The following is a 21,319-nucleotide window of genomic DNA, read 5'->3' on the forward strand; positions in this document are numbered from 1 at the left end:
GATGAGTAGTAAACATGACACTGACTATTTTGAGTGGCTTCTACATTACTTTGTTTGGCTAAATGAATTGACTTTTAAATCACTACTCTACTGTGAACCTAACGTTACTGTAAACAACATATTTACACGCTAACGTTACCCAGTTTAGTTTGTGATTCAATTTTTTGACCAGCTTGCAGGTGGTTTAAATTGGCAGGTGGAGACAGATTTGGCACCTAAATATGATATAAAAGCTAAAAGTCTGTAGTTTGTTTTATCTTAAATTCTTTATTCAATGTCATCTATCAAAACAGTGCTTTTTCTCTAAACATTTAGTAAGCATGAGGTAGAGTCTTAAAATGTGTGAGCATTAAGATGTGTTTTCTGTTTCGTCAATGCAAAGATCAATCGAACTAACATTCCTATATACAGTACATGTCAGTTCTGAATCTGGTGGATATTAAGTCCCTTGAATCCTTTTGGTTGTCCAGTGTTGCTGATATCAGAGAAGAAATGTTGCTGTCAGGATGAAGTGTTTTCTTGGGTCTCCCCTTGAAAGTGCCTTCCTGAGAGAGATGTTGAATCCGCCACATCTCTCTCCCTCTCTTCTTTTTCCCTGTCCCTTCTTTTCGCTCTCCTCTTTCTTTTTACAGTTTCTGAAGGCCCTTCCCAAGGCACCCCACCTATAAGAGATAGGGAAATTAGTTTTCATCACATATGGCTTATACTCTAAACACTAAAAAAATGTTGTTTCAACACATGTTTGGGTCACATATGGATTAACCCAACCTTTGGTTCATATCATTTCATATCATTTTTGAATCCAATGGTTGGGTTTGTCCATATGTGACCCAAAAATGGGTTGAAACAACCCAGCATTTTTAGAGTTATGTAACTTCAAGCCCTGCCACTAGAGGTCAGTACAACAGCAGCAAAAATCAAGTCTGTCTGTGTCATTGGTTTTATTCTCAGGATAAAAAAGGATCACATTATAAGAACACAGAGGTGAATCAAGTATAGTTATACTCACTGTGTCTAACACATGGTAAAGAGGAGGGACGGAACTCTTCCAAAAGTTCCTCGCTTCTGAATCCAGTTGGAATGGGCACAGGGAAGGAGGAAAATGATAACAGAAACAACAATTAGACATTATTTTTCCTTATTATATTTCTTTGGCAGGGGGTATAAGGATATTTGGATTGCATATTACCGTATATGCTGTAAAATAAGATATTTTCTTACCTATCTGAGGAAGTTTTTCTTAGCATGTTTTCTGACCATGAACTGTGTTTAACTTTCTGGGGAGGAAACATAATAACTGATTTCATGAAATTAAAATTTTCTTACTAACTACCAAGGAAAAAAGTAACATTAATTTCATTAGGTTACCAACCACAAAGTGGTTTAAAAAACAGCATGTAGACAGACAGACCTGTGCCTGTGTGCCTGTGCCAAAGGATCTGGAGGTTGCTTTGGGAGAGGGACATGGGGAGAGTGAATTTCTTTTGGGAGGAAGGGGAGGAGGAAACAGACCAGAACGGGGAACTTGATACTCTTCCTGCGATATCTGTAATAGTGAAAGAGGAATGAGATTAACCAACCATTAAAATCAGAGTAAATTAAAGAATTGTACAGACGCAGATAAACCTACACATTCACATTTATTGTGTAAGCAGCCATTTTTTTAGCAAAGCCACTTGATACATACATTTTGAAATTACGGACAATTAGGGAATTAGGGATAAGCCAATAATAATTTTTATATCATTGCTAATTTGCTACTAACCAATAAATGCCCAATATTAAAATTCTACACTATTTATTTAAACAAATCAATACAAATAAAATGTTAAAACTACAATCAATAATTTTAAATGCTCAGTACACTCACCAGCCACTTTATTAGGTACACCTGTTCAGCTGTTCGTTAATGCAAATCAGCCAATCACATAGCAGCAACTCACATTTACAGAGAATGGAAGTGAAAATATCCAGTGAGTGGCAGTTCTGTAGGCAAAAATGCCTTGTTGATGCCAGAAGTCAGAGGAGAATGGCCAGACTGGTACGAGCTGATAGAAAGGCAACAGTAACTTGAATAACTACTCATTAAAATTGCACAAAACGCTGAACTTTGAGTTTGAAGCAGATGGGCTACAGCAGAAGAAGACACACTGTGCGCCACTCAGGAGTTTTAGCTCTCAGCTAAAAACAGGGAATGAGACTATAACTGCACGGGCCTCATCAAAATTGAACAATAAAAGACTGGAAAAACGTTGCCTGGTCTGATGAGTCTTGATTTCTGCTGCGACTGTTCCTACTGAATAGATGGTCAGAATTTGGTGTAAACAACATGAAAGCATGAATCCATCCTGCCTTGTTCCAACGGTTCAGGCTGCTGGTGGTGGTGTGATGGTGTGGGGGCATTTTCTTGGCACACTTTGGGTCCCTTAGTACCAGTTGAGCACAGTTTAAACGCCACAGCCTACCTGAGTATTGTTGCTAACCATGTCCATCCCTTTATGGCCACAGTGTACCATCTTCTGATGGCTACGTCCAGCAGGATAACATGCTATGTCACAAAGCTCAAATCATCTCAGACTGGATAGTGAGCTCACTATACTCAAATAGCCCCCGCAGTCAAAAGATCTAAACCCCATAAAGTGCCTTTGGGATGTGGTGGAATGAGAGATTCACATCATGGATTTGCAGCTGTTGCATTTTCAGAAACTGCATGATGCTATCACGTCAATGAGGAGATCGTTCCAGAACTTTGTTGAATCTATGCCATAAGGAATTAAGACACTTCTGAAGGAAAATGGGGGTCTAACCCGGTACTACCAAGGTGTTCCTAATAAAGTGGCCAATGAGTGTAACTTTAGGCATCAAAAAATTATAAAGGATGAAAAAAGGATATTCATTTTGTTAGGGTTTTTCAAGATCAACTTTAAGTGAATTTTAGATGATGGCAACAGTAATGTAAATGTTAAAATACGGGAAATGAGCATTTACGTTAAATATCATATAAATGTGTCCATTTCTAATATCAACTGATATAACCGATATAGTGCAGATACTGTGCATCCCTAATTTAATCGTCTATAGGCATTACACTGCTGTATATTTATAAAAACACAGTACCCGTTTGTGTAATGTAAATGCCGTTTGATTGAAATGACAGTGTGAGGTCTAGATTGTGAAGTGTGTATGTGGTTGATAATACAAAAATGCAAACAATGCACAATGAATATTTATAAACATATGAGTAAACAAATATTCAATGAACTTTAGATAATGCAAGCAGTCATACAATTCAGTAAGGGTGTGGGTTTAAGATTGAGTTTCCTATGTCACAATTAAGCACTCTCACCTTTTTCATACAAGCCAGTTTTTTCATTACCAGCTCTACGTCCTCATGATCGTCCTCCTCATCTTCATCTTCCTCCTCTTCCTCATTTTCCCCTGTCCTCCCGTCTCTCACTGGCAGGTAGGGCTCAATGAGGATGGACTCCGTGCCTCTGATGTCACATCGGCAGTAGGGGCACGTGTGTCCATCTGATTTCTGCATATTAGAGGGAGTGACACAACTTTCAAAATGCACATTTATCTACTTATCTAACGCACAGGGCACCAAAACCATGGAATCGAGTTCTTAGTTCACAAAGACATACCACAAGAAGGATTTGCTTATCTCTTGCATCTTACGAGAATGAGTTGCACTATTTTTTAAATGTGCTACATTAAGTCTCGAACTGCATAAATGCATCACATCCTCATTCTAAGGTAAATGTTATCTCACCATGCAATAATGTGTGACTGTGAACTTGAGAGAAGTGGAAAATCAGTCACACACGCACACATACTTGATCAAACAGACAGGAAGCTTGAGCCAAAAAGTCAGGTCATGCTGCATGACGCTGTGCCAAACACTATAATTCATGCAGTACTGCTTTCTGAATGAATTTGATTTTTGCACATTTAATTATCAGTTTATATTATTGGTTTATTGATATTACAGAATTATACTCCAAGGAGTTATGTTTATTTTGTTTATATATGTGCACCAATAAGACAAAATAAAATAATATATAGCTGTTCTGAATGTGGGTTTTTTGGGTGTCACCTCACCACCGTTATTGCTAATGAATGTGTGAACGGGAGATTCGAAAATTTTGAGAACAATAAAAAAAAAAGATATACCTGCCAGCCATTCAAGCAGGGCTGACAGAGCAGATGCCCGCAGGGCTGAATGCGAGTGTCTTTGTCTCGTTCTGTGCAGATTTTGCAGAGCTGAAATGTGCTGCCAATCTCACAATATAACTCATACTGCTCCTGAAGAGAGAAAAAAGACCTTGGATTAGAGACAAAAATGCAATTGCATTCAAGGTACAAAAGAAATAAGCAAACCCGAAATAAATCTGAAACTCTAATTTATGAACTTTCAGTTACCTCTGTGACTTTGACTCGACCCTTGTGAGCCGGACTGCATAGGCCGGTGAGGTCGGGGTTCACGTCACGCCCATCAGGGTATAAGTAGCTGCAGATGTAAGTAGTTCAGATTATATTTAACATTATGATGACAGCTTACATTTCATTGTGTAGTTTCTTTTCTTAAAATAATACACACCAGCCCTCCCTGAAACCTTGTATGAGTGCCTGGAAGAGAGGTGTATTCTGGGGAATGGTTTGCACAATGCTGCCTTCACTGGTCACGTGGCCAATCGCCCACTGACCCATTTGTGTGCAACTGAGACGAAATATGTAGCTATGGATGATGCAGAGAGAGAGCCAATGAGAGTTTAGATCTAAAACATCGTAAGTCTAAGTAAGCATCCAATAATAAATACTTTATTATTTTTAACCCTGATATTGTCTGCTGCGTGTCTCACCTGCCAGGACGATGTCTGTAGTGCTCCAGTCGGGCCCTGACCTGGTCATAGGTGAGAAACGCCATGTATCCAGGGTGAGTTACTGCTAACTGATTCCAGTTCCTTAACAAAGTTGACCAGGGCTAAAGGGAGAATAGAGGGTTGAATAACTTTATGTTTTGAAGTGATTACAATGTGATAAAGAAAATGAGAAAGGACCAAAATGAAGGATGAAATAAAGCCTGAAACTTTTATATAAACTTCTATTGGGGTTTTCCATTTTGCTAAATTAAATCAATACAATTTGTTTAAAGGGTCTGAATAATGTTATTTTAAGAAATTTGTAAATAATTTGAAACAAAAATGTATAACAGAAATAAATAGCATGTTTTTTTGTCATTAAAATGTGATGTGTTAATAAAATAATTTTTACTACAGTAAAATAATTTCAATATAGTATAATGAAAAGATTTTAAGACTCAAAATTTAAATCACAGGCCAAAAGACCATTTAATGTGGTTAAAATTATCTACGGTTACACTTTATTTTAAGGTGTCTTTGTTACAATGAGTACTATTTAGTAATTACATGTACGTACTATAGGGTTAGGATTGGGGTTTTATTTAGGATTAGTTGCATATAATTATGCATAATTTATAGTTATTACTATAGTTACATATGTAACAATGACACTGCAAAATAAAGTGTTACCTGGCCTCTATTTCTCGTGCTAGATTTATTTTACAGTCCTGTTCCCCACGCACTTACACTGTAAAAAAAAAATTATAGTATCAATAAGTTATGACAACATATGTTTTAAGTTTTTAAATAATTTTTAACTCATCAAAATAAGTTAAGCAATTTCAAAAAAAAAAAAATTAAGCAATACAAGATTCAGCTCAAAATTGCAAGTCAGTTTAATGTAAATTGTAAATAGTTAGTTGAAATGACTTAACTTTGCTCTAATTAAGGCAGCAAGTTATTAAACTGATTTCTTTTTTACAGTGTACTACGTACTTATAATATAGTAATTACAATAACTAGGTGATAACCAGGTACTAACCCTGAACCTATCTAAACCTAACCTTAACCCATGTAGTTAACCTTATATTACCCATAACTTTCTGTACATTGTAAATACATGTAAGAGCACACAATGTAAAAAACATATATACCATATTCATGGAATGTGCCTGTCTTTTTTAAAGACGTTTTTAAGTATTTTTAAGAAGCATTTGTTATGTGAGTTCTCCTAAACCTCAGGATACCTGAAAAAGCCTGGTGAAAATATCAAACTCAAAGATGGATATGTGATCGTTACAAGTGAGATCAACTGTGGACTTTAAAGCCATGGCCTCCATTCCCTCTTCGAAGTAATGAACCCTCTTCAGCTGCTGTTTAAAAATGTTCCACTGCACTATACACCTAAAAGAAAGAAAGAGAGGGAGGGAGGGATGACTGTCCAAAAATGGATACATAGGGTCTTTAATGCACATTCACTCAATTATATTTGTCATACTTGTGTCCAAAAGCATTCCTCCAGAAATCTTTGGCCTCTGTCTTTGTAACCCTATAAGTGTCACCCTGAAATCGTCCCCCTGGAAACACATTTCGTAGTTCGTTCAACATGTGGCTGAACAGAAGTGACAGCTTAGTAAGATTTCTCCTGAAAGATAAAGCAAATTAAAACCCAAGATTAAATAAATAAATAGGTATGCGTTATAGTAACTTTCAATAATAAATAATTTACAAACATATAATGCTTAACAGATTATAAGTTAAAATATATTCACATAGAAATATGAGATAATGTGCTTGTTAATATTTACTATTACTGTACCTAATGCACTTTTTTTACATTTTCAAATACAAATGCAGTGTGATCCGGATATTCAACACAGAACTGAATATAAGAATGAGTCCCACTTTATATTAGGTGTCTTATATGTAAACCATCTTTCAAAATAATTTGTAGATTTAAAAAAAGGGCATGATCATATGATTTGAAAGTTTAATATAAGCCATTTACATTAAAGGGTTAGTTCACCCAAAAATGAAAATGATTTCATCAATTACTCACCCTCATGTCGTTGGACACCCATAACACCTTCGTTCATCTTCGGAACACAAATGAAGATATTTTTGTTCAAAGCTGATGGCTGAGAAAGGCTTCAGAAAGGCCTCCATTGGCATTCAGTACATTCTCACTGACCCACTCACAAGACCCATGAAGGCATTAAAGACGACATTACAAAGTCCATCTCACTACAGTGGCTGTACAATACTTTTACAATGCGACGAAAATAGTTATTGTGCACACAAAAATCAAAATAACGAATTTATCCACTATGCTATTGACGTGAACTCGACGGATGCGCGAGAATATGACACAGCTCCACCGTTCGAATACATGACCCTGGAAGAGGAGCGCCACTATCGCATGAGTTCCAGGTGAATTCACGTCCGAGACCTACACGGAAGACAATATCTTGGCGGATAAAGTCTTTTTTTTTTTTTGCGCACAAAAACAATTCTCAACACTTCGTAAAATTATTGTACAGCCACTGTAGTGAGATGGACTTTGTAATGTCGTCTTTAATGCCTTTATGGGTCTTGTGATTGGGTCAGTGGGAATGTACTGAATGCCAATGGAGGCCTTTCTGAAGCCTTTCTCAGCCATCAGCTTTAAACAAAAAATATCTTCATTTGTGTTCCGAAGATGAACGAAGATGTTACGGGTGTCCAACGACATGAGGGTTGAACACTCGTTAGTTTTAAGGTGAACTAACCCTTTAAATAATGATATGTTAATCATTATATTATTATGTCATTAGTAAACATTAACAAGCAAATTATCTCAAATTATATATATTATCTCAAATTATATATAACCAGCACTGTATTTATAAAGTTGCCAAAATACTTTTGCCATAGCGCACAGTAGAGCTAATTTAGGTAATTTAATATATCGTGTCATGATACAATCATTTCAACAAGTTTATATACAACATTTTCCTGCATGCACAAACGTACACCCAAAAAAAGAACAATAAAACGGGCATAAGCACACTAAGTACTAGAAACAGGAAGTCGTACTTTGATGCATCCTGTCCTGAGTGTTTGTGGTGACAGAATGTTCCATTACTAATTGATCAAAGAGGTTGTCATGGTAACGTCAGCATCCTCTACACAGCACGGCACAGATCAGCACCCTTCATCTGTCATACTCTTTTTGTCCAAGAATCTGCAAACTGATTTTTTTATAAGGAAAGCTGCTCCTTCGAAATGTATAAAGAAATTATATTATATTATATTATATTATATTATATTATATTATATTATATTATATTATATTATATAAACACAACAGGGCAGATGTAATATGCAATATATTTTAAAATGCTGTTGTAATGTTTGAAGAAAGCACTGCTTCAACTTTTCATTGTAATATAATAATGATTAGACACTCTTCTTGTAATTGAAATTCATTGAGGCTATGGCTGTGGATAATGTTGTTTAGTGTGTTGAGAGGCATATGCATAAACTATGCATATGCATCTGGTCTGAGTCTTAAACTGACCAACTATGGCTTGCATGCAACAGATCTTTCCACTAGGCAATAGACTATATGACAGCATAGTTTCTACTTCTATCTCTAGCTTAGCCACAAAGCCCTCAGTGCACCGCTTCTTAGGCTTGAACTTTCCTTCTTGTCGTATTCTTAAACTTTCCACCACACATTTACACTGTCCTGTCCACTAACCATGTTTACATTGTTTCAACGTTTCAGCGTTGCCAAGCAATCAGAAACTAGGTGAAATTAGCAAAATGTTCCCACATGTACAGTAGTAGGTTTGCGTGGTTATTCTGTTCCCTTTAATAGTGATTGAATCAAATGAATTGGTCACAGAAACTATTTAATGTGTCACACTTCTCTCTAAAAAAAGTGAACTTTAAGGAATGGGTATGAACTTATCTATTTAAGAAATATATTAAACATATGGTGTTCATGATCATTGTGTGGACTTTTTTTGTGGAAATTGTAAAAATGCAGAAGGTTTTGTGTGATGGGTAGGTTTAGGGATAGGGTTAGTGTTTGTAAAAGTATAAAAACCATTACGTTTGAAGAGTTCCCACAACAATACTGAAAGATAGTGGTAGGCTTAGTGGAAGGCGATAGAATATACAGTTTGTAAAAGTATAAATACCATTATGTCTGAAGAGTTTGCACATACAATAGGGAAAGATAGTGTGTTTGTGTGTGTAAGTGCATGCATGCGTGTGTGTGTGTGTGTGTGTGTGTGTGTGTGTGTGTGTGTGTGTGTGTGTGTGTGTGTGTGTGTGTGTGTGTGTGTGTGTGTGTGTGTGTGTGTGTGTGCGTGTGTGTGTAAGTGCATGCGTGTGTGTGTGTGCTTGTATATGTGATTTGTGAGGACACAAGTTTGTTTTATTAAAAATGTAAAATGCTGAATGTTTCCTGTGATGGAGAGGTTTAGGGGCACGGTTAGTGCAAGGTGATAGAATATACAGTTTGTAAAAATAAGAAACATTATGTCTGAAGAGTTTCCACAACGATAGTGAAATATAGTGTGTGTTTGTGTGTGTATGCGTGTTCATGTGTGTGTGTGTGTGTGTGAGGGGGGGGCTTGTTTATGTGTTTATGAGGACACAAATTTGTATAATGACATGGTTATTGTACTACTATTACGACGTAAATCTGGTTTATTAGGACATTTCCTCTGTCTTCATAATAAAAATAGCTTTAAAACATACTAAACAATGTTTTATTATGTAAAATGCAGAATGTTTCCTATGATGGGTAGGTTTAGGGATAGGGGTAGTTTAGAGGGATAGAATGTACAGTTTGTACAGTATAAAAACCATTACGTCTATGGAATGTCCTCATAATGATAGGTACACCAACATGCGTGTGTTCACTGAAAAAAAATTGATATATAAAAAAGTGCTTGTCAAATTGGTAAAATTATGAGCTAAGCAACACAATTGCTATACAATTACTCCTAACTTAATTTGATTGTGTTCAATCCACTTAAATAGAAGTCACATTGAAGTTAACTTAATCTGTTTGTGTTGAAATTACATTAATGATTTGTGTTGCATTAACTGAAAAACTGGGCTGGGCTTGATACTTCCCAGCATGCTTTGTATATAGCTAAATCAAGAGAGAGTAAATGTTGCTATTTCATATGTAAAAGTGTTATTTTATTTATTTTTGAGCAAAATCAGAAAGGGGGAGACTTGGTTGTGTTTAATATTCATTTATGTTGGAATTATTAGAATAATTTAAATTACAGTGGGTTACCATTGGGGAGAGGAGTGGAGCATTTGCTTAGGATGTGGACTAAAACAATTAATGTCAATATGGCTTTGCTGGAGGAGCTTTTAATGCTTAGCATTTAAAGCTTTAAAAATAAAAATAAAAAATAATAATATTGTGTGTTATTGCTAGCTAAAGGTTTGTCAACTAGCTAGTGCAGTATTATAATTCAGTTGTTTAACATTAAAATATATGAAATTGAAGTGGATGAATGAATATATGAAATTGAATGGCTGAAACATGTCAGGGAGCCATATACAATTCACTTTGAGTCTACTTAATTGGGTCACTTAAAATGTACTATTTCATGATGTTGAAGTTACATTAACAAATTATGTTTGTTTAACTTAATTAATTCATGTGGGAAGATACACAATTAAATCATGTAAATCCAACATACTTTTTTTCAGTGTGTTGGGGAGCGTGGGGCACACCCTAATGTGGGGTTAGCTGTAACACGAAGGGTTTTAAACTTTCCACACGTCAGCATGATAAAACTTATTTACTAGTTGTCATATCAACAGTATTTAGAGAATGTTTTTGTGCCAAAATTCAAAAGTCTTTGAAAATATCATTGAACATTTATTTAACCATACCAAAAGTACATTTCAAGTTCATTTTCACCTCTATTTTTTATGTTTATTTAAAATAAGACAAATCTGATAATATTGTATTGTTATCTAACAGTTGAGATTGTTCTTTAATGCTGATCTAACCAGCAGAAGACACGAGCCGCAGTTTAAATCCCAGTTGCACAAGTGGGGTTTGTTGTAACACTGTTACAATAAGCTCCTATTAGAATTATCCTATCCTATTCTATACTTGTATGAATTCAATTGAGAAAACATGAGAAAAAGTTAATAAAGACTGAGTAAATGATCAAATATTAGTAATTACTATTATGTTTTGAACTATACTGTTTAGAGGTTTTTGTTGTCAAACTCAAAAATCTGTTTATTTTTAATTATTAAAAAGTGTCATTCTTTTACATGAAAAAGCTGATAATTGTATTTTATTGACAAAATATTTTAGTTTGTCTTTTTTATTAGATTGAATGTGAGGCAAAATGTAAAGAGCTTTGGATAAAAGCGCTATATAAATGCAATCCATTTTCCAGTCCATTAGATTAGATCACAATTAAGCTGTCATATGCTCACGTTACAACGTTACTATGAGGCATGTTGTCACATTTCACTTCCATTATTTCGGGGTAAATCAAGAAAAAGTTATACACTGTATTAATGAAACAAAACCACATACTAGACGTGTGAAATTAATGTGTAAAAAAATAAATACTCTGAACCCTAAGCAGATTTACACAAACTGAGAAAGTCAAAACGTGTTAGGTTGTGCCCCACTCTCCCCTAAAGGTTTTTCTATCCCAGTGAATATTTCAACCTGAATGCACAGATGGACTCATGGGGACTCGTGTCACCGTGGGGACATACATTGAGGTCCCCATGGGTACAAAAGCTTAAAAATCATACAGAATTAATTCTTTAAAAAAAAATTAAATGCAGAATGTTTTGTGTGATGGATAGTTTTAGGGGTAGGGCTAGTGTACAGGGAATATACCAATATATGATTTGAACAATATAAAAAGCATTACGTCTATGGAGAGTCTCCAGATTGTGCCAGACTGTGTGTGCTGATTTTGCCGAGTTAGAAGTATTCCTAGTTAAGTACATTTTGACCCTCTTAACCTAAACCAACTGTAAGTCATCCATAAAATCAAAGGGATATGATATGTGAATAACACTAAAGTAGAAGAAAATAACCCCGGCTGTAAGCCTAAATTGACATAAACTATTAACTTGTTTCAAATCTAATGTTGATCCAGAAACATGTTGCACTTGATATCAGGTTCTGCTACATGACACAGTGGTACAGGATCCTTTGATATCATGTGTTTTTTTTTTGAACTACATTTCTAGTTGTGACATGCTGCGTACAATATTTTGCAGGTAAAGCAGAAAGCAACTGTTCTGTTGTGACTTGTGGGACTATTATTTAACTTCACACAGAAGAGAAGAGAAAACAATTTGCAGACTTTGCGAACAAGCCACGTATTTACCATTGCTTGAAGATAAATGAATTGGCCCTCTGGGATTTTAAGTTATTTAAAAATGACATATTATTCAAGGAGTATATTTCACTCTCACTTTGTCCCATGAAGAAAGAAAGAAAGAAAGAAAGAAAGAAAGAAAGAAAGAAAGAAAGAAAGAAAGAAAGAAAGAAAGAAAGAAAGAAAGAAAGAAAGAAAGAAAGAAAGAAAGAAAGAAAGAAAGAAAAAGGTTCAGTTTTGTGGTCAGAAAGTAAACAGAATGGCTACTGCTGTGCCGAAAAAACAGTAAACAACTGGCTTCCAGTGCTAGAGGGAACTTTCCTCCATTTCCATGATAATGCCTCACTATACACACTGGTCATTAGTAGTCACAGCAGACCAGAAACTTGGTCAAGACTAAACAGGCACTGCATCTTTGGTTGCTTAAGATTGAAAACAAGCCATTTAGTTGCAGTCAGGTTGCTGGTACGGTATACCAGGAAATGTGTTCCTTCCCTCGCAAAACATGCACAACATGACCCTCTCTTTATACGTGCATGGACATATACGCATTCATATTTACATTCTTTTGGTTGACATTTTTGCAAAGCATGGTACTTCTGTAGTATGCAGACGTTTCACATTATAAAGTGCTCATTTTATTTGAAGACTGATTTAAACCAAAACCAATAAGTTTTAATACTTATTGTGTTTCTGCCTCTGTCAGTGTTTATTGAAACATTAACAAGGTTAGAACCATGATAGGTTTTATTAGAGAAGGTGATAAGCCCCTGTATTAAAGTACACAGTAAAAAATAAATCTGCAAAATAACAGAAAATGTACAGGCAGCTCATTACCTGGACATTATCCAATAATTTTACGGATATTTCCGATAACCCTAAAACACAACTTGAAGTGTAACCTTACAGTTCGAACCTAACCTAACCTTACAGATTTAGAGTTTTTATAAAATATTTTTTTACATAATTTTAATTAACATTTTTATTTCAAACTATACAATAAAGGACATCTTTGAACTATTGAAAACAAACATTCTATCTAGATATGTTTTTGTCTGCTTTTTGGACTTTTAACTTCATTCTGCCGACTTTGTCTTTGAGATGTTTGAATGTGGACATCTGAAGAAAACACATACTGTGTGTGACCAGTGAGCAAAGACTAAAAACTGACCTCCACATTGCTTGGCTTTGTCTTACCTGTAACTTGATGTTTCTTCAAACATCTTCTCCTTGCCATCTTTGAACAGCAGCACAGCTCTATCTGTCTTGTCCAGCAAGTGTCGAATATGGATCCTCAGATAATCCCCCTCGTCCCCTCGGGGCACGGCCATCATTGACCCCCTGTAAGGAGCCCATACTTCCGTCAGGTGGATGATGGTCTCCGACACCAGCTCGGGGAGGTATGGCGGACTGTTTTTTAGACCCAGCCTGGGGTCGGTGCTCAGTTTATGCAGTTTGTCCATTCTCTTGAAAACTTTATCAAGAAGTTTGCGGTCCGCACTGGTGGGGGACTGAGACATGGATTGAGAAGCGTCAAGAATTTGACTTCGGCCTGCAGGTCCTGAACGCCTAGCTGTTGCCATTGTAGATGAGATGTATCCAATGATGCCACACGTGGAGTGCTAGTCAGCCTATGTTAATCTTCAGACATGTGTCTGAATCAACAGTTGTCTAAGATACTGTCAAATCCACTCACTTCCTTTACACAATTAAAGTGTATTTGACTCTGTTGTCCTCTTGTATGCATGATACAACAATTGATGATCGGTTGGTTCTATGGAGAGTGTCGTTTTTAGCAGAGCTAGCATGAAACAATGAAAATCTCTGAAGTTATAACTTATTCAACTGTCAGATACAATAACAAGTGGTCAATTAGACACATTATTCTCAGAAAATATATCTATTCTTAGTTAGAGTGAATTCTCTAAAAACCACTTCCCTGGTAAGTATTTGTCCTGTTATCACTGATATGATATAATGATGAAACAACAGTTTAAAAGCGGTTGTAATTGTGATGATTTCTAAAGGAATTGTCATCTTACCACTGCAAAATTTTCAATAGTCCAGTTTAAAAATCTTGAATTGTCCATATTAAGGTTAGGCCAAGTGCGAAGAATTGAAGAGAGCCGTTTGTCACCGTTGCCACTGAGAGATACACATGTCTTTCACATGATACAATCTTCACAAGCATAACAAGAGCTCACTTATTCGAACAACACACCTGCTACACCTTACAAAAAGTATGAAGTTTGGTGCCAGACGTCCTCAAAAAATGTTCTATTGCTCCGTAGGAAAAAAAAAGGTCCAAGTTCATGTGTCCTTTTGCCATGTCTCCATTACAAAGGCATGAATTCTTCAGATACTAATTATTGCTCTCAGATCTACCAGGCTCTTGCTCCGTCACTCCACCCACATAGCCATTTAGTGCTCTTGCCCTGTCATTATCTCTCTCATTCACACGGTTTCTCTCAGCCTGCCTGATTGTATCTCTGTGTCCAAAATTTTGAAAAGGCACTTACACTCACGTTGGTTGAGGACAGGAACTCAGCTGCAGGCATTCACCTCTCTTTCTCTCTCTGTCTCTCTCTCTCTCTCTGATCAGTTTCCGGGTAGCTAAGAGGCAGACAAACAGGTTTGTTTTCTTTTGTGTCTGTGAGGGAGCTGTGCAGCATGGGCTGTGTGCATTTGGGCCGGTGTTTGAATTGTGACGTATTGGACAGACCATGTGTGAACAATTTCCTGAATGCATAACAAAAGACTACAGCAAGTGGGAGAGATAGAGTTTCTGTGCTGTTGTAGGGCTGGCCTTTAAATTACCATTACATAAATGAATTATCATCAACACTAAGATCAAATTGATGTGACCCTTTATGCTATGATGTTAAATATATATATATTAGACACATTATTTAAGCAATTTTGAGCGTGCCATGGTTGTTGGTGCCAGACGGGCCGGTCTGAGTTAGGGCTGGACGATATGGCCAAAATTCATATCACGATATTTTTCTTAATTTCGGTCGATACGATATAATTCTGATATCGATATGAACTATATAAAAGCTTTAGAAAAAACTACTAAGAACTGCCACAAAGGATGTCTGTACCTACAAACTTCTGAAAAATGTATTGGCCAAGTCTATGAATAGTCCTCCTATAAAATATAATATTTTAGAAATAAAACCAGTACAAATAAATTAATGTTCACCTTTTATTTGTATTTAGCCTTTATATGAAAAAGAAATGTGAAATTAACATCAAATAAACATAAGACTCTCACTTTATTAATATTAATATCTTTAAGTTTAAACTATAACATAGGCTGATTATATTATTCTTATTATAGATTAAACAAAAGTGCTTCAGCCAGGTTCAGCCTGACTCAGAATATGCTAGCGGATGGATCTGCTTCAGATGGTGGATCTGCTTCACAGCGTACAGTGCTCCTATGCCGCAGACGCAGTTTATTGAGCATTTTCTTTTAAGTTTTAAATTTCAGTGAAGAACAATTCATAGCGCTCTATTTTCCATTTATGCAAAATTATAGCATATATTTAATGCTGCATTTATTTAATTAAAAATGCAGTAAACAACGTAATAGAGTGAAATATTATTCTGATCTACATCATCTGTTCACTACGTGAATATATAGTAAAGTGTCATTTATTCCTGTGATCAAAGCTGAGTTTATCATCATTACTCCAGTCTTCAGTGTCACTCATCATTCTCATATTAGGATTTGATGCTCAACAAACATTTATGATTATTATCAGTGTTCAAAACAGTTTTGTTGCTCATGATGCTCCTTCATTGCTTTCATATATTGTCGCAATCGTCTGACTGTCAATCGTCACCTTTCAGCTCATAACGATTTGTATATGTAACGTTGTCCTTCAGCTGCAGCTCCAGCGTGACAGTAACGTTAACATTAGTTCTGCGAATCCGCTTTTGTGACCGTGACCTCAAGAAGCGCGCAATCAACCGAGGTTAGAGAAAGCGGTCTTTAGCGTCTCTGTTAACTTGCCCGCCCTCGCTCCAGGTAACGCCGTTTGTAAATCCGCTCGGAGCGGGTCGACTAGGACCGGTGAGACCCAGTAAAAGTGCGGGGGACACGCCGAACCACTTCCACCCCACTGAATTAACGTTAGTCTTTCTTCTCTTATCAACTATTTCTTTCTCCTTACTTGTGGAAGTTCGTTCAGTCACATTTGTGTTGCGGTCAGGGAAACTCTTTTTGTAGCTAAAACTTGCCGCGTTGGCTCTATCAGCCTACTACTGCTGAGCACTGACTGCGTTTCTGTGGTGTACGTCATCGCGCAAGTAGCCAATCATGTTCTGCTCTTTCTGACGGCTGCGCCCTGAACGTCAGTCAGTGAGGAATGCTGTAATATATTTATCGAAATATCGGAAATGTGTTTAAAAATCATATCACCGTTATTGAAAAAAATTATATCGCGATATATATTGATATTGAATTATTGTCCAGCCCTAGTCTGAGTATTTCACAATTTGCTCAGTTACTGGGAATTTCACGCACAACCATTTCTAGGGTTTACAAAGAATGGTGTGAAAAGGGAAAAACATCCAGTATGCGGCAGACCTGTGGGCGAAAATGCCTTGTTGAACACTAGAGGTCAGAGGAGAATGGGCCGAATGATTCAAGCTGATAGAAGAGCAACTTTGACTGAAATAACCACTTGTTACAACCGAGGAATGCAGCAAAGCATTTGTGAAGCCACAACACGCACAACCTTGAGGCGGATGGGCTACAACAGCAGAAGACCCCACCGGGTACCACTCATCTCCACTACAAATAGGAAAAAGTGGCTACAATTTGCATGAGCTTACCAAAATTGGACAGTTGAACACTGGAAAAATGTTGCCTGGTCTGATGAGTCTCGATTTCTTTTGAGACATTCAGATGGTAGAGTCAGAATTTAGCGTAAACAGAATGAGAACATGGATCCATCATGCCTTGTTACCACTGTGCAAGCTGGTGGTGGTGGTGTAATGGTGTGGGGGATGTTTTCTTGGCACACTTTAGGCCCCTTAGTACCAATTGGGCATCGCTTAAATGCCATGGCCTACCTGAGCATTGTTTCTGCCCATGTCCATCCCTTTATGACCACCATGTACCCATCCTCAGATGGCTACTTCCAGCAGGATAATGCACCATGTCACAAAGCTCGAATCATTTCAAATTGGTTTCTTGAACATGACAAGGAGTTCATTGTACTAAAATGGCCCCCACAGTCACCAGATCTCAACCCAATAGAGCATCTTTGGGATGTGGTGGAACGGTAGCTTCGTGCCCTGGATGTGCATCCCACAAATCTCCATCAACTGCAAGATGCTATCCTATCAATATGGGCCAACATTTCTAAAGAATGCTTTCAACACCTTGTTGAATCAATTCCACATAAAATTAAAGGCCTTGATCTTCGCAATCCCATCTTTCAAACTTTAGTTAGTGTGAAATGTTGCTGTTAGAGCATAAATAATACCTGTGAAACGCTCAAAGTTCAATGCCAAGCGAGATATTTTATTTAAGAGAAGTTCCCTTTCAAAGCCTACAGCGAACGGCCGGTTTGGACTATACCCCTGCACTTCCTTCAGGAATGACGTTACTAGAACAGTTTGTTAACTAACCCTCCGCCCACAAGAACACGCAAAATAGGGGGCGTGGTCTTGTTGCTCTCCCACGTGGAGAAGAGCGTGGGAGAGCGTAGAGCGCGCATTCAGTGCTTGCATCTCTCCGTTATGGTAAGAGGCGGGACCTTTCCGGGCAAAGTGCGCTAAGCTGCTGTCCAATCACAACAAGGGAAGCGCTGGCCCAATCAGAACTCGTTACGTATTTCTGAAGGAGGGATTTTATAGAACAAGGAAATCATCAGGCCGTTTTAGGACAGAGGAAACAGCGCTGTACAGATAAGTAAATTGTGTGAAAAATACTGTTTTTTTTTACACGCAAAACATGAATTCATGTTATATTGCACACTGTAAACACAATCAAGGCTTCAAAAACAAACGAAAAACGGGACCTTTAAGGCAGTTCTGAAGGTGGATCGCCTTCAGAATATATATATATATATTAGGGGTGTAACGGTTCACAAAATTCACGGTTCGGTTCGATACGATACACTGGTGTCACGGTTCGGTTCGGTACGGTTCGGTATGTTTTAGATACAGCAAAAAGAAAAAATTGGCAGAAATTACCTTTTTTTATTATTATTTTATTAAAACTAACAAAGTATGATTTTTTGTTGTTGTATGATTTTACCCATCTTCTATGTAGTTACAGGAATAAGACATAGCTCTTTACATTAGCGTGTGCGGCGTGTTGCGTTGCGTGTGCGTTGCAGGAGCCCCACAACCTGTAGTCCTTTCACATATGCTGCGTTTGCAGTCCGCAACTGATCCGCTGTTGCATATCACAAACACAGCATTTATTCATTATTTTTTATTTAAAATCCAAAAGTTTTTACTGAACATGCCTCGTCAGAATTCCAATTTTCTTTGTTTACTCTTTAATAGAAGTCAGGTTACGTAGCCTACTACATTTTAACAACATTTTATTAAATTCATTTATTCATATTTATATACTTTAGATTTAGCTCACACAAGTGGCAAAACATTTAAACATAGTTTATAGCCTTAAATCACAAACATTTTAAATTAGAAACTTACAATAGTCTATTAAAAAACAGCCGACTCTAGTCTTTTCTTTCGTTTTTAAACCCTTTTAAAATAAATCCTGCAGGTCAAAAAGAACTTTGCTTTTCACCTCCAAGAAAGTACGAGTGCTCTCCATTATGGCAGATTTTTTTTTTTACCTAAATGCCAGGTAAGGTGTCGTTTTGTTGCTTTACTTGAGAAAAAAAAAGCCATGTGTTGACTTTGAAACAAGAGTATATTTTAAATGATATGCATCTGTGGTGAAATTACTAGATTTTCGCGTCAGTATATGTTTATTTTAATGCGAACAATGTTCTACCACTTTAATGCAGCAACGCAGCGCAGCAAAAAATAGACTCAGTACGAAAACGATCCGTGCACTGCTGCAGACGCAAAGCTCCTGGAACAGACTGACGGACAGCACCCGCGTGCAGTTTGAAAGCTGTCATCCGTTAACATGGGTACGGAAAAAAATACGCACCGCACACGCACTGCAGACGGAGTATGTGTGAAACGGGCGTTAGGTCTCATATCCGCGGCTATAAATGGACCACTCGCCGCGGTGATGTCTTTTGCCTCTTGAATAAGTTGGAAATGTCTGTCTAAATGCTGCGGGGATAGTTTGTGGGATAGTTTGTGGCTGTTTCTCCTTTTTATCGTCTTGTTGTCGGCGTAAAGACAACAAGATCGTCTTGTTGTCGGCTTTGATTGACATGACATGAATTATTCCCGCTGCTGTACCCTCAGCAAATGCGACATAGCCTACCGTTGTTTTTTAATCCATCAATCTTGCCAACACCATCATAGCTTACCAAGAATCCAAAGTTCACCCAAACACCAGACCTGTTGGTTATTGGAGGATCTTCTATTTCTGGTTTGTTAAACGCAATTGCCATTTTGCCACGAGCATTCAGCGCGTAGCCTACTGAGTAAGCGAGCACCTGACTGAGCAGCCTAAAACATATTTGGTTTTTTTTTTTTTTCACTTCGGCGGTGTCAGGGGCATTGCCTGTTATGTCGTTTTGGTTATTGGGCTACCTTGTTGAACGCATATTATTATATTTCACACACTTTTTTATTTTCCAAATCTAATTAATTAGTCCGAGAACCGTTCGGTACATAATAAAAAAAATTTAAAAAAAAAGCGAAAGCCTCGTACCGAACGGTTCAATACGAATACGCGTATCGTTACACCCCTAATATATATATATATATATATATATATATATATATATATATATATATATATATATATATATATATATATATATATATATATATATTATGTGAAACTGAAGACTGGAGTAACTATCCTGAAAATTCAGCTTTGTATCACAGAAATAAATGATCATTTGAAAAAGTATAATAAATTGAAAAACAATTATTTAAATTTGTCATAATATCACAATATGATTTTTTTTTCTGTACTTTTGATCAAATAAATGCAGGCTTGATGAGCAGAAAAAACTTTGGAACGGAATCGGATAGGGAGTTGTGTGTCTGTTATGGATGCCTGGGTTACGGAGGATGTTGAGGGCGTTGTGGATTGCTGTTTTTGTTTCTTTATTAGATTGTCATAGGTCACTGTGTTTAATTTTTAAGTGGTTAAACAAATTTGGGGTGTTCCCTCGCGTTGCAGCCACTATGTAGCAAATCTTGCACGTAGCATGTTTCTGCTCGTCGTCTAATTCCTCACAGCCAAACTGTTGCCAGACAAGTCTTTTTTTTTGCTCACCAAACGCTGCTGTAACTGCCCTCCTTCTGCCATCTTTACTCGTGCCAAGTTTTTAAATGCCAGCGGATGATATGCACACGAGTCACGACCTGAGAAAGTTTGTGGCTTCGGGAGGGGCGGATGTGCGCGCGCGTTTCATTCAGACCGCAAGACAAAATAAGAGTGTTCTTGCAAAACAGAACAATGCAAAATAATTGTTTTTTCTCGATTATACTATTTTGGTGATTGTTGGGAGCCAAAATTGAAATTGAAATTCAATTAATTGCACAGCCCTACAACCACCCTGAATATTGTCCCCAAGTGGCTAGAAATTTTGATCGGTAAACCGAGTTCTGGCTGTCTTTCTCTGCCTTTGAGAAAATGAGAGCTCAGACGAGCCGATCTTGGATTCTCCTGTTATGACGTCATACCAGGAAAGGTTTTCTCCCCTTCCTTTGGTTTGCCCGCACAGAGAATTAATAGAGAATGGATTCAGTCCTGCCCCTGGCCGTCTTGATTTATCAATGAATAGAGCCAGTGACTAAAACGATCAACTTCACGTTGTTTATGTTATTAGCATGAAACAAATCTGTTATTTAGATGATTAAACTACAGAGAGAGAGATCAAAGAACAGTCTTTATAATGTTCAGATCTGATAATCACGCACATCTGCAGTGCACACTTG

The 21,319-nt window shown here is 37.1% G+C and overlaps 1 protein-coding gene across 2 annotated transcripts; it reads right to left on the reverse strand.

Moving 5' to 3' along the window:
• Positions 1-247: 247 nt before the first annotated feature.
• On the reverse strand, positions 248-19,940 carry cblc (Cbl proto-oncogene C, E3 ubiquitin protein ligase). 2 transcript variants are annotated; one of them, XM_067448645.1, is made up of 13 exons: positions 19,732-19,940; positions 13,445-14,860; positions 6,364-6,510; positions 6,113-6,269; positions 4,866-4,987; positions 4,604-4,741; positions 4,426-4,513; positions 4,177-4,308; positions 3,347-3,538; positions 1,412-1,546; positions 1,222-1,277; positions 1,010-1,065; positions 248-662 (listed from the first exon to the last, which is right to left on the reverse strand). In XM_067448645.1, exons 2-13 carry the CDS (start codon positions 13,828-13,830, stop codon positions 502-504), a joined length of 1,770 nt encoding a protein of 589 aa, XP_067304746.1. In that variant the 5' UTR covers positions 13,831-14,860; positions 19,732-19,940; the 3' UTR covers positions 248-501. The 2 variants fall into 2 exon arrangements, with proteins under 2 accessions (XP_067304746.1, XP_067304747.1); XM_067448646.1 differs by lacking the exon at positions 19,732-19,940 and having other exon boundaries at positions 13,445-14,048; positions 14,290-14,995.
• Positions 19,941-21,319: the final 1,379 nt, after the last annotated feature.

The sequence above is a fragment of the Pseudorasbora parva genome, chromosome 7 (assembly GCF_024679245.1).
Source record: "Pseudorasbora parva isolate DD20220531a chromosome 7, ASM2467924v1, whole genome shotgun sequence".
Lineage (NCBI taxonomy): Eukaryota > Metazoa > Chordata > Actinopteri > Cypriniformes > Gobionidae > Pseudorasbora > Pseudorasbora parva.

What these genes read in the sequence shown, in the direction of transcription:
- cblc (XM_067448645.1), bottom strand. Translation starts at nt 13,830, where the DNA reads ATGGCAACAGCTAGGCGTTCAGGACCTGCAGGCCGAAGTCAAATTCTT. An exon ending in GAAGAAACATCAAGTTACAG is followed by an intron (nt 6,511 to 13,444) that starts GTAAGACAAAGC and finishes TTTATCTTTCAG; the next exon opens with GAGAAATCTTACTAAGCTGT. An exon ending in CAAGGTTTCAGGGAGGGCTG is followed by an intron (nt 4,514 to 4,603) that starts GTGTGTATTATT and finishes TTACATCTGCAG; the next exon opens with CTACTTATACCCTGATGGGC.